Below are 14,409 nucleotides of genomic sequence, written 5' to 3'. Positions count from 1 at the left end.
ATGCCAAGTTTACCATGTTTGAAGGCGAGAGCACAAACACTTCAACGCAGGTTAGCAGTAGTAAGGTGCACAGTGTCCTCAAGCAAACAAAAATGAATTCAGCAAAACAGAAGGGGTGAAGGAAAAATGTGTGGGGGAACACCACATGAAGGATGTTAGGTCTAACAGGTACCTGTTAATATGGGGCTGTTTTCCACCAAGTGGTTCTTGGTGACATCAATTAAATATGCGACTTAGAATCAAGAAGCAGAAAACACTACTCTAGTGACAGCAGACTATTTGTCATTTAATATTGTGTATGGAACCCCAAAACCCTCAACCCAACTGCAGGTGATGCTGTGAGTTGGTTCTGCAATGGTACATGTGTCACTGGGAGTTTTGTACAACACTACCTTGCCTCTCTCTGTCTTTTTCTCCCCCTACCGTAGATATACCATCTACAATACATGCCTGGTTGTGAGAAAGTACCCTCTTTCTAACATGGTTACCCCCATTTATGGCCTGTTTGTCAGTGTTTGTCAGTGTGTTTTTACGGTCTCATTGGGATCCTGCTAGCCAGGACCCCAGTGCTCATAGTTTAAAACATATTTGTCAGTGTGTCTTGCCTGTGTCAATGGGACCCTGCTAGCCAGGACCCCAGTCCTCATAGTCTGTGGCCTTTGTGTGTTGTCAGTATGCTTAACTGTGTCACTGAAGTTCTTCTAACAGAACTCCAGTGCTTATGCTCTGTCTACTTACCAAATTTGTCACTACGCTTTAGTGACTACATATTCCAATTCTGATTGGCACCCTGGACTTTCCTTATAAGTAGTATATGGTACCCCGGGCATTGGGGTTCCAGGAGATCCTTATGGGCAGCCGCATTTCTTTTGCCACCCATAAGGAGCTCATACATACCTTTCATCAGGACTGCCACTGCAGCCTGAGTAAAATAGTGCACACACTTTTTCACAGACTTTTTACACTGCACTAAGTAACTTATAAGTCACCTATATGTCTAACCTTCATTTACTGAAGGCTAGGTGCAAAGTTACTGTGTGTGAGGGCACCCTTGCACTAGCAAAGGTGCCCCCACGTTACTTAGGGCCAATTCCCCAAACTTCGTGAGTGAGGGGACACCATTATAGGTGTGCACTACATAAATGGCAATACATATATGTAGCTTCACAATGGTAACTCCGAATATGGCCATGTGAGGTGCCTAAGATCATGGAATTGACCCCCCAATCCAAATCTGGTATTGTGGGGCCAATCTCATACCAGCCAAGTCTGCTCTCTGGGGTTTCCACTGCAACCCCAGCTGCTGCCACCTCACAGACAGGTTTCTGCCCTCCTGGGGATTGAGCAGCTCAATCCAAGGAAGGCAGAACAATGCCTTTTCTTTAGGAGAGGGGTGTTACACCCTCTCCCATTGGAAATAGATGTTACAGGCATGGGAGGGGTAGCCTCCCAGAGCCTCTGGAAATGCTTTGAAGGGCACAAATGGTGCCTTCCTTGCATAATCCAGTCTACACCGGTTAAGGGACCCCAGCCCCTGCTCTGGTGCGAAACTGGTCAAAGGAAAGGGGAGTTACCACTACCCTGTCCATCACCACCCCAAGGGTGGTGCCCAGAGCTACCCCACAGTGTACTTGGCATTAGCCATCTTGGATTCCAAGGTGTGGGGACCCTTTGGAGACCTCTGAGTGGCCAATGCCAGCAGGTGACGTCAGGGACCCCTCCTGATAGGTGCACACCTAGGTAGGTAGCTAATCCCCCCCTCAGGGTGTTTTAGGGTCTCTCCTCTGGGTGTTTCCTCAGATTCGGTTTGCAAGATTTCTCCAGGACTCCTCTGCATCCTCTGCTTCAGCTTCTGACCATCGGATCAACCGCAGACTGCTCCAAGAAATGCTGTATTTGCAACAAAGTATCCAGGACGACTCCTGCGACCTGCAACTTCAGCCAGCATTTGCAACAGTTTCCTAGGTGCACTCTCTGAGGACTACCTGTCTTCATTCTGCACAGAAGAACCAAAGGAATCTCCAGTGGAGTGACAGAGTCATTTCCCTGCTTCTGCAGGCACCCTCCTGCGACAACAACCGGTACTCTGGGGGTCCTCGCCTGATGATAAGTGTGCTCCCTGGACCACAGGTGGTGAACCGAAGCGACCCAACTGTCCAAAGGTCCAGCTGTCCAAATTTGGGGGAGGTAAGAGCTTGCCTCCGTGTGCTGCAACAGTACCCCTGTGCACTGCGTCTTCTGCAGCTCCTTGGGCTTCTGTGCACTTCTCCCAAGCGCTCTTCGTGCACAGCGGATCCCAGGTCCCCAGCACTCCACTCTGCGATGCACTGCTCCAAGAGTTGTTCTCCGGTGGCATGAGACCTTCCAGTGTAGTGCTGTGATGACTGCTCTTTGCATCTTCTTTGTTCCTGTGTTCTGGGGCTCCCGTGGGTGCTGCCTGGTCTTCGGAGGGCTCTCTGAAGTGCTGAAAGCCCTCTCAGTCTCCTCAGTCCGAGTTGAGACCCCCAAGTCCCTCCTGGGTCCAGGCAGCTCCTTTTTGACGCAAACTGCATACTTGCTTGAACCAAGGTTTGTTGGCAGAATCCAGTGACGCAAACAGCCTGCATCCAACAACTCAACGTGGGACATCTCCTGCACCACACAAGAACCCGGAGCCATCTTCTTTGGTGCACTTCTGTACTTTTCTTCTGGCCTGAGAATCCACTTTTGCACGTTCTTCTAGATTGGCAGGGGCTCCTGTCCTTCCTAGACTCTTCTTCGACTTCTGGACTTGGCCTCCTCTCTCCACAGGTCTTCAGGTCCAGGAATCCATTGTTTGTTGCTTGCAGTCTTGCTTGGTTCTTGCAAAATCATGACTTGTCGTGTGTCCTGAGGAAACTTGCTGTACTTTACTGGGCTCTGGGGTGGGGTACTTTTCTTACCTTTGGTGTTTTCCTACACTCCCAGTGCCCCTCTACACACTACACTTGCCTAGGGGGGAAAACGATGTTCGCATTCCAGTATTTTAGTATATGGTTTGTGTTTTCCCAGGCCCATTGCAATCTATTGTATTTTCTACTGTCTGCAGTATTATATGACTGTTTACTTACCTGATTTTGGTTACTAGTTTATGTATTGTGTATAATACTTCCCTCCAGAAGGAGTATTGCCTCTAAGATATTTTTGGTCTTGTGTCACTAAAATAAAGTACCTTTATTTTTGGTAACAATGAGTACTGTCTTTTATTGTGTATGAGTACTGTGTAACTATAGTGGTATTGCAGGAGCTTTGCATGTCTCCTAGTTCAGCCTAAGCTGCTCTGCTACAGCTAACTCTACACAGCCTAAGCTGCTAGAACACTGCCTATATTTCACTAATAAGGGATAACTGGGCCTGGTATAAGCTGTAAGTACCTTTGGTACCCATTACAAACCAGGCCAGCCTCCTACACTGGTGTCATGTCAGTCACCCCACCACTCTCTGGCCATCCCTCTTTCCTTAATAATAAAGGACTTGACATGCTTCAGCCCTTATGCACCAACATTTTTAGAATTTTCCCCTCACTAAAATATTTATAAAAGGTTCTTTGTGTCCTGCCTGCTTATCCACCTTACCCGGTTCCAAATATTTTAAACATACATATCTGCCCCCCCCCACTCCCCTTACCCTTCTATCAGTCCATTCCGCAAACCCATGCAAATATTAGAAACATATAGGCATCTACCCACCACCATACACACATTCCATCTCCTATCCTAACTGAAGCCGTTCCCTCTTATCTCAATACTAGAGCAGGGGTCCTCTCAGAAAGTCATTCTCAGTGCAGACGAGAAACGGCCTAAACAGCGCGGGCTAAATCATGCGTATGTTTAGCACGCAAGCAGAACAACGCTTGCTTTAACAATGACTGCCTGCATGTCTGCCTTAACCACGCATTTACCTAAACCACGCATATGCGTGGTTAAGTCAGAGAGTGGTCTAGTGGTGTGACTAGGCAGAGCAGGAAGGATGGGGAGAGGACGTGGTGAGGTAAGTGGGGCTAGGGCACAGATTGGGGGGAGTTTTCAGGAGTAGGGTGGATTTAGGGTAGGTGGTGGGGGTCAAGGTAGTTTTTTTTATTAGTGGTGTGAATGGGCGGAGCAGGAAGATTCAGGAGAGGAAGCAGCAAGGTAAGTGGTGCTGGGGTAGGATATGGGGGTAGATTTTAGGGGTGGAGTGGATTTAAGGTTTATGGTGGGTGTTGGGTTAGTTTTTTTTTACACTGGGAAAAGATTTTAAGGGTTTAGGGCGGAGAGCGTCTGGGGCCAGGTTTTGGGGTGGGGGAAGGGAACTTTTAGGGGTGGGGAAAGATTTTAGGGCTCCGGGTGAGTGGGGGGTGTTGGGTTAATTTCGTTTTTAGGAGTGAGGGAAGGTTTTAGGGCTCAGGCTGGGTAGGGGAGTTTTTTTAAATAACAGGGACCACAGTTTAGGGGGATCTGGTTATTTTTTTTTTCACAGGGGCAGGGTTTTAGGGCTCAGGGCGTGGAGTGGCTGGTGTCAGAATTTGGGGGGCAGTTTTTAGGAGTGGGGGAAGGTTTTAGGGCTCAGGGCTAGTGGTAGTGTTGGGGTAATTTAGTTTTTAGGGGTGGGGAAGGTTTTAGGGCTCAGGCTCCGTGGTGGAGTTTTTTTCATAACAGGGTCCACGGTTTAGGGGGATCGGGGTAGTTTTTTTCACAGGGGCAGGGTTTTAGGGCTCAGGGTGGGGAGGGGCTGGTGTCAGGATTTGGGGGTCGTTTTTAGGAGTGGGGGAAGATTTTAGGGCTCTGGGCTAGTGGGGGTGTCAGGGTAATTTAGTTTTTAGGGATGGGGAAGGTCTTAGGGCTCAGGGTAGATCGGGTCGGGGTCGTTTTTTTTCACAAGGGCAGGGTTTTAGGGCTCAGGGCAAGGAGGGTCTGGTGTTAGGATTTGGGGGGTTTAGGAGTGGGGATAGTTTTAGTCCTCAGGGCGAGTGGGGAGGTCAGGTAGTTTTTTGGTTACGCGAGGGAGGTTGCATAACACAACCATGCTTGCTGTTACCACATATTCCTTTACTAAGCATGCTTTTACAACGGAATTCATTGTAAAGGCATGGGTGGTAAAGGCATGCGTGGTAAAGATGCTGTCATTGTTCTGACACAGTGAAAAACTAGAAAGCGAGTCCTGTGATTTCACTATAGTAAAAAAAAACAATGCTTTTTTTTTTCTTTGTTATGATGTAAAAGCAATGAATAGCCATTTTTAATCAAATCCAGTATTCATGCTGACTACTTCCTATTGAAGCGATACACAACAGTAAAATTCTGCATCGGGGACAGGCAGCACCACTATACAACAGCGCATTTCCTCTACCACTCGAGGAGATTTGGGGGTGCTATGTTCCTCTTCCCAAACTTGAAAAGTATTTACTCAAGCCCTTGACTCGTATGACAATACAACCACTTCGAGTGGTGAGAAGAGTTTGTGAATGCTCAAAAACTGCCATATCCGTGGGTGTTTGCAAACTTAAAATACTAACCAAGTCTTGATTCGCCCACTCCCTACTGATTTCCTGTGATATGCGGCTGCATAATCTTACACGACAATGGCGCAACATACGTGGGGTAACCTTATACACAATGGGGCAACATTTGTGGTAAGTGTGCCTGCAAGGCCTTCATTTTTTGATAATGTACACCTTGGAAGTGCACATCTGGCCATCTTCGGTCATAATCATACTTTGTTTTATGAAAAATGCTTTTAGTAATTTATCTACTATAGCCGGAAATCCACCTCTAGCCAAATGTCCATACAAGCCTTTACAACCTCATTTGGCAGCGGGTCAAGTACAGAATATATTTTGCAACATTCATAATAATATATTTGACAGTCTCAAAGCTCTGTTGCAAAACCGGTAATGGTAAAAAAGCAAGTAATACAGTCCTTTGAACAGACAATTAACATAAACATTCAAAATGTGTAAACAAAAATATTAAGAATTGTCTTCACATGCCCTGTAACAGGACATACTCTCCACAATATGAAATATTTATTACGTGGTAGATACTCTTACAGCTTTAAGTGTCTGTAAATGTAATTAGGCGCCACTAAACTAATATCGAATGACATTAGAGTTCAGCAAGAGAACTTCATTTATCCACCAGAAGGGAATATAAAAAAATACAGTTGTACAGTGAACTTTAATGCTAGCAAACATGAGACGACAGTCACGTCAATTTGCATGTTCGAACATCTTTTAGCGCGCAGGCACGCTCTAGCATTTAATAAAAGATTTCTCTGTGATTACATTGTACATCATGCCATCATGTGCATAGCTTGGTCAGTAATATCAGGGCCAGGTTTTCACACAACCATGCTGGCATGTCACGCTAAAATTCATCATAAGAGAAGCAGTGCAGGAGGGGAGCGGAGTTCAGGTTGTAAGAGGTACTCAAAACATAATATTTTGTAAAATAGCCAACATTTTTGAACCTTTAAAATACAGACGTGAGAGAAGATGTGTTTGTGTTTGTCTGTAGGGTATGTACAAATCCCAGGTGAGATCCAACAGACTCCTCGCCACGCCCAACTGAAAACACCTGTACTCAAATATTTACTAGAGAATATATTTATTAGGGGGGTGTAGCAACCCAAACACCCCCCTGAAGCTACGCCCCTGAGTGCCATAGACTGTTGGGACAAAGCAGTACCTGCCTTTCATCACAAGAGATTATGACAATGGTTTTACAGAAAGCTAAATCTAGGGAAATATATCACTTCTGTCTTCTCCAGGGGCTCTGGAAAGATATTATTTTCTCCAAACATGCTTTTTAAAAATCGGGGTTTAAGATTATTATTTAAAATATATTTATATAAAAAAATAAAGATAATATCATATTGAACTTTTCTAAATATAATGTTTAAATAGCAGGAGGCTGTAATGCTTGTTCTGAAGAGAAATATATGAAAAATACTTAACCCCAGGGCTTGCCACAACCCATGAGCATTATTTCCCCACCGTAATAAATCATAGATGTGCCCACAAGAAAACTGTGTGCTGCTGGCCTGTCCCTGGGCCACGGTGGGTGAAAGTATATCTGACCTCACCTTGTTTTTGCCCCTGTAACAGTCCTGCTGTGTTGCCTCGCTCTCTGATAGTGCTGACTTTGTAAAGACAAAGGCATCACAAGATCCTTAACCTTCAGTCGGGTTACCTTGTTCTCCAGCAATGTTTTCTGCCCTGTTACTGACCCATTTCTGACAGAAATTGGTACAATTACTTCAAATCTCCATGTTTTGGATACCATGTCACCAAAATCTCATAGTAATCCAAACTCACTCTTTGAATGAGAGTTTTCCTTGCCAAATGGATTTATCAGCTGCACGTTGAAATTAACAAACATTTGTAATGTGGCTACAATCCCTGTCTACTTTATTCACAGAAAGGTGGTACACTAATGCTATGGCTTTTCTCTCCTAGATATGTTAATCAATGCACTATTCGAATTTTGTGGTGTACCATCAGTTGTTTAATCAAAAACATAAAAACATTTCATTAAAAAGTTAGGATATTTAAAAACTGAAAAACAAAATAGACTTCATATTGGGGTTCGCCCAGCTACCTCAGACATTTGCCACCAGCATTGTATTTTAATTTGTTATTCTTATCTACTAGATCTATGTAATTATTAATGTTCTTATTTTTATATGCTTCTGTCACAGTAAGTTTTAACTTTTTACCTCTTGTCTTCTTTTTCTACGGTTTTAATTGTTTCATAGTTGTATTTGTTATGACTACTGTTGAAGACAAATTAATAAAACAAGGGAAAGACAAATGTGTTTTTCATATAAATCTAAATAAGTGCATTTCACATATTAAATAGGTTTCCAAAATTGGCGATCTTGAAAAATTTATTCCAAGGACACTGCGGTTTTCTTACATTTTTTCTGCTGTTTGCACTTACTGAAAACTGTAAGTCACAAATATAACAAATTGTAACAAGTTCCACAACTTCTATACTCTTTACTTAAATGAAACTATAAATGTATTCAAAATGTTTATAAAATTAATACAAAACATGGTACAACATGCATATGAATACGTATCAAGGTAATACTTTTTAACATGTCCTCCAATGAGAACAGGTTTCACGTACCAGCACCATATATGACTGAAGAGAGTTGCTGACATTACAACGCTTCAGTATGGCTCTTCTGTCTGTTGGGGGTTTTGGTCCTGAACTCTATTCCGATGTCTCAGTCCTATTGCTCTGTGGCTGTTAGTCTAGCCCTGTGCTTCTGTCCTTCTTCTGTCCTGTAACTCCAGTCCAGTCGCTCAGTACTTTGGTCCACTGCTACTACTCAAGTGTTATTGCTACAATCCTAAACCCAGTTCTATTGCCACAGCCCTGCTGCCAGGATCTTCATACGAAGAAGATAAGAAGATTTTGAGGATTACTACATGTGATGTTTTACACTTTACGTCTAAGATATAACCAAACAAATGAAACCAAGACATCCCAGATATAACGTATTATTATTGCCGCAGCACCTTCGGGGTCTGTCATTCATGTAAGCATAACTAAATGGGAAGCATTATGACCTTAAACTCATTTATTGCAAAATACCCAACAGCGGCTTTTCTACACTGTCTCCCTTAACCTTCACCTTTAATGTTAGGATAAAAGCAATATTATTTTTTATACTGTTCAGTTCGAAAAGCAGAAGGAGTACACAAAAATCACATGCCTTCAATACAGAAAGTGAAATGTTTAACAAGTGTTTTTATTACATTACAAAATTCTGAGCATTTCAGCGGGTTAAAACACTTTCCCACAGCTCTTAATGTACTCCACCCCAAATATAAAACTGTCACAGAGAAAAGCAATATTTAAAATTATATTGTTTTCAGGATGCAGTCTCACCATATAAGGCTTTAATATTATCTTGTACAGTTTAAAGTGTACTTGGGAACCAAGACTTAAAAAAAAAATCAAAGAGACAAAACGTGGTTTAGGAAGGGACCACTAGTATAGCTATACAAAAAATGGATTAACAATCATGCTTCTTATTGGTTTTTCCTGCTTTAAACACGATCTTATACTTGAAATATTTTACCTTTTCCATCCAAATATTAAACACATTCCTAAAGTTCTCCTTCAGTTGCTTCACACTGTCACTTTGTACCACTTAATGGCCTATGAGCCCAGGTTCTGCCTCCTAACTACTTACCTGCAATGAGACATTTTTTAAGTTTTTCTCTTTTTCTCACTCGCCTTTTAACACTACACCACACATTTCTTCACCGTTCTCCTATCCCAGTGTTTTCAAAGTTTTTTAGAACCACGGCCCAATTTTTACAACGACTCACCTTTGCAACCCACCTACCTTTAATGACATAAGGTGGCGATTTTTTATTGTAATTTACAGACAGTACATTTACCATTGGAGTGGCCACTTAGTTTGCACAGACATACAGGTTTGCTGAATAAACTATACTGCACACAAATGATAATGATGGGCAATCGGTTTCAGTGAATATTTATCATTTGTGCATCACCAAGTAAAGTGTCTTGGTTTGTTTTGATCCTATTAAAATCTTTGTTCCCATCGCATTTCAGAATTACAAAGAAAATGTGCTTCATTTTTGCTTTCCTACCTGCTGAATGTGTACAGTTCAGTTAGCGGTATTTACATTTTGTGTTGTGTTACAAAAAATGACATTCTACAGCCTTGCCTATCACACTACTTGTACCCCAGCAAGACTGCCACGTAATTCACTTTACTTCCTCGGACTGCAAAAGTGACCGGAGTTTGTAAACACCAATCCACATGTGAATTAATAAGCAGCAATTTGTCAGAAGTCGTAGCCTGACTTTTGGCCTCTGTCTCTGAGGTGCAGCAAATGTGACATTAATAGAGAATTTAAAGGCATCTTTATTTACTGCTTGGCCTTTTGCAACCCACGGAAAATCGGCACATGACCCTCAAATAGATTGCGACCCACATTTTGGGATGTTCTGTCATCTACTCTGTAATCTTCTTCCCTATTTTTATCCTTAATGTATTCTTTTTGCTGAAATACCCCTTGAATCACGGAATCTACAATTCTATCCAATGTGTATAATTTCCTTTACTTTAGAAAAGGGGCATTATTCCCACAGCGATAACATACTTCTGTCTTACACTCACTACTGTGCTATGATTGGTTGTCTTTTCTTACTTCTACTTGCATTGGCATTCCTATTCTTCGCAATGCACATATTTCCTCCATTTTTGTACCAAATCAACTGCACTCACCTTTCAGACTGTTCACAAAAAGATAACCTCTATCTCTGTAAAAATGTTACATTACGAGGTTACCGTAAAAGTATGGGTACACCTCTGAGGATTCCATGGCACAGAAGGCAAAAGGAGCAACCGCAAAGCCACCCATGCCCTAAGCAGATAAAGGTTCAAACAGGAATGTTTTAAAGTGTTTGTGAACCTGTGTCAACTCTGGATTGAATAACAGCTTTGTTGGCAAGAAGTTCCAGAGTCCACGACCAAGAACTGAGAAACTCCTGCCATTATACTCAAGTTTTTTGAAGTGCAGAATTTTGCTGAAGTGTGGCAGTAAACCACAGTGTTGTCTACGGTCAATGGTAATATAACGGTTGACGCTTCAAAAGGAGTAACATTGCCATGGATGGCTTATGTACAATACACCTTATTTTAAATTATATTGTGGCTCAGATAGGGAGCCAGTGGAGTTTCTGTAACAATATTATGACACAGACAAATGTAGGGACACTATCCACCAATGTGGCGCAAACTGAAAAGCAGGACATCAAAAATGTAGGACCCTCTAAATTTACTAAACTGCTTTAGTCAGGGTAAGAGCCTATTGAAGGTAGAAAGGTCTAAATGTTTGCCCTCCTGAGTGAGGAAAGGCCCTACTTTACAAAGTCAGCTAACAGAGAACAAGTAGGCACACTAGATGGTCAGGACCTAGACAGATATTTTCAATTCACCTTCAACATTCAAGATATGGTCCTTTACAAGTCCCACACTGCTGAAAGACATTCCAATGATGTCAAGACTGTAGGATGCAGATTAGAGATTTCTGCTCCCTTTCATTTTATTTAAACAGTTTGTTGACGGATGCCCATGCAATCTTACTACAGAGGAAAGGGGAGATAAGGATTGAATATAACTTGTTTTCATGTACTGATTTATGCCACAATTTATTCCCTCTAGCACAGTAAATGTTTCAGAGCACAGTATGGCCTTCTTTAGGTGCTGTAAATAACGGGCATTACTGTTACCCCATTTAAGAGCACTGAATATACCCATGAAAGGTTAAAGGGTAAGTTGGCAGTGCCTAGTTTCAAACTCATGCCCTGGAGGCCACTGTAATCAGTAACAGCAAGCGCTTATCAGTTATAACTTTTCAACTGAAATAATGAAAATTGCACCACTTAAAAAATTCTTTTAAGTAATCGGCATTCAATGTAAAACAAGCAGGGAAATGCATCCTCACCTTTTCTTATCAGAAACTTCTGTGAAGACGTGGTCATCCTGAATACCATTTGCTTCAGTCTTCTTTGTTTTATTGTCTGGGTCCAGCTGCTCCTGCGGGGTAATATATTCAATGATTCATCATCAACACAAGCTTTATTCGATCAGTAGATCATTAAAGCAATACACAATAAATAAATAACATTGTAAAAGATATAAAAGTACAGTTCCAATTTAAAACCATATTAACAATAAAAGAAAAGTGGCACCCCCACTGCACCGTCTAAAAGGATCTCATCCAATCATTCTTAAAATACATTGCTGATATAAGAGTTGCGTATACGCCATGCTGCCAGTAAATACTTGCTAACAGCATATATTAGGACCTTAGAACAATGACTTTTTAAAATCCTCAGGGCTAAAGCACATTCCCTTATTCCAATTTCCCGGCAAATATTACGGATCCACTTGGACCTAAGAGATGAATATGCGGGACAAAAAAACATAAAATGTTCAACTGTTTCAGAAGTTATACCACACGCGGGACATATATCAGTTGTTACTTTTGCACCCCATCTACACATCAAGGTCCTCAGCGGCAGTGTCCCAAAGCGGAATTTAGCATATAGGCTTTTGCCTAAAATATCAGGTATAATATCTAGTTATAATTCAAACTGTGGGTACCATTTGAGGTCAATAAAAAGGTTGGTTAGGCAGCCATGGGATCTACGACTAATGGAATTGTTCCATACGTGAGACCAGTATACACGCTTCAACACTTTGGTGTGGGCTTTCTCAAGATTAATGGGGTTCTCCCAAAAGTCTCCTAGACCCAGGTTGCTAAACCAACTAGATACGTGCTTGACCCAGGGGATGGAGGCTGAATTAGGACACTTTAGCAGATCTAAAAGTGAGGTCATGTAAACATCCAGTTCAGGGACGGTCCATAGCCTTACCCAATATAAAAGAGGTCTTAAAGTAATTAGGTCGGCTATCCGTTTCAGTCCCAGATCTAGAAACAGTGGGATCAGTGGAGTGCTAGTGGGGCAAGCACATAAAGTCCTCGCAAAGCTATTCTCTCCAATGGTTAGCCTGTTACTGTCAGAAAAGCCCCATACCTCCGCACCGTAGACAGCAGCTCCCTGCGCCCTACCAACATAGATCTTGATTTCTGGGGAGACAGTTTTTGCCGTCGTACCCCTATAAAAGCGCAAGGATGGATGCTGCACTATACTGCAAAAGACTAGCACTTTTGTTAACCTGTTCTGCCCAGTGCAAGTTATCAGTGAGCCTTACACCCAAATAATCAATGGAGCTGACCCTGTCCAAGGGATCGCCATCTAAGCTAATAGTGCATTTCTTCCGCAATCCAGAGTGAAGTGCCATCAGCTTTGTTTTCTTGTGGTTCAACTCCATGCCATAATCCTGGCAAAATAGATTGAATCTGTCTATAAGAATTTGTAGGACCACAGGGGATTTGGAAATATGAAGGGAATCATCTGCAAAAAGAAGGATTGGGATTTTCTGAGCGCTCAAGGTGGGGGCATCGTTCTGGCATGTCATCAGAACCTGTACCACCTCATTAATAAAAATAAAAAATAAAAACGGTGCCAGCACGCAACCCTGGCAAACGCCCATATTTATGGGGATTTTGTCTGTTGGTTCGCCTTGGTTGTCCCATCTCACTTGCACATATGTATCTTCATGCAGTCGCTTCAGGAGTTGGATTATGTTAGCTGGTGTCCCTATTCTATTTAGCACTTCCCATAGCTTCTCTCTTGGAACCAGGTCAAAGGCTGATCTCAGATCAAGGAAAGCAACATATAGAGGTTGTTTTGCAAGAGCTGTATATTTCCAGTACAGCACGGCCAGCCTGAATACCTGATCCACTGTACTAATTCTAGATCGAAACCCTGCCTGGAGGGGAGGGAGAATCTGATGTTTCCGTGGCCCAGCTCATTTATCTGCCTAAGAGTTGTTTTGCGTACATTTTTTGCAGATTGTCTATAAAACTGATCAGCCTATAATTTGCTGGGAGATTTGCATTGCCCTTTTCAATTATTATTTTAGCCAGCTAATTTGCACAAATGGTCCAGTATATTTGCTGCCACGTTTTATTTCAAATGGTCCTATGTCATACGATTTCAATGGAGTATACTGTGCGTTAAGAGGCGATAAAAAGCAGGGAAGGCTCGTCGAATTATACAAAAATAAGTCACTTGTAATGCAGAAAAACTCCACTAAGAAAAGACGACGCGACGGAAAGTGTATATTCCCAGAAAGAAAAAAAATGCGGGAATAACAGCGATCGTGCATAGCACATATTCAACCCTCACTCTTTGGGATGCGGGAAACCTCTTTTCAGCGAAATAGTTATTACGTTTCAAGTTTTACTTAGAATCTATTTCTTATAGTATTCCCCGCTCCAATATAGGTCCTGAGTAAATCAGGAGCCGAGAGACGATCATAAGCCTGATATCATCATAAGTCTCACGGGCTTCATGATAAACCCTGCGCGCGCTCTGGGTCCGCTCGCGCCGGTCGGAACTCGCAGTCACTCACCACGCTGAATGTTTTCTTGCCCATTGCTGGCGGTGTATGCTCAGCACGTGCAGCACTGTGACGTTCTGTTCCCTGTTGCTGTCTGCGCTGGACTGGGGCACCAGCAAGGGCGAAAGGCACAGAAACAACCTCGCAACTCCTCCCACGTGCTATAAAACGCTAATGTTCCACCAGGGCACTGCACACACTGAGCCTACAGGTTGCCAGAGACGAGGCAGATGAACTCTGTCACTGCTGAGAAAGGGCATCCTGGGGCGGCGAAAAAGCCACACCTTTTCGGCCACGTGCCCGCCTCTGCTCATATTTATTAAATAGAGCGGCAGGGTTTCAGTGAGCAATTTCCCGTTACTTGGTGTGTTTTGCAGTCGTGTGAAA

At 42.7% G+C, this 14,409-nt stretch overlaps 1 protein-coding gene across 1 annotated transcript in view; it reads right to left on the bottom strand.

The window, feature by feature from the left end:
- The window catches only part of LOC138261971 (ATP-dependent translocase ABCB1-like), a 519,774-nt gene extending 505,585 nt beyond the window's left edge, over positions 1 to 14,189 (bottom strand). Inside the window, 2 exon segments of the mRNA XM_069211572.1 lie at positions 11,495 to 11,586; positions 14,035 to 14,189. Of these exon segments, the coding sequence (XP_069067673.1) occupies positions 11,495 to 11,586; positions 14,035 to 14,058 (116 nt within the window). The 5' untranslated portion in view covers positions 14,059 to 14,189.
- Positions 14,190 to 14,409: the final 220 nt, after the last annotated feature.

The sequence above is a fragment of the Pleurodeles waltl genome, chromosome 10 (genome assembly GCF_031143425.1).
Source record: "Pleurodeles waltl isolate 20211129_DDA chromosome 10, aPleWal1.hap1.20221129, whole genome shotgun sequence".
Lineage (NCBI taxonomy): Eukaryota > Metazoa > Chordata > Amphibia > Caudata > Salamandridae > Pleurodeles > Pleurodeles waltl.
The sequence above is the reverse complement of the archived record's forward strand: the minus strand, read 5'-3'. Positions and strand labels throughout refer to the sequence as shown.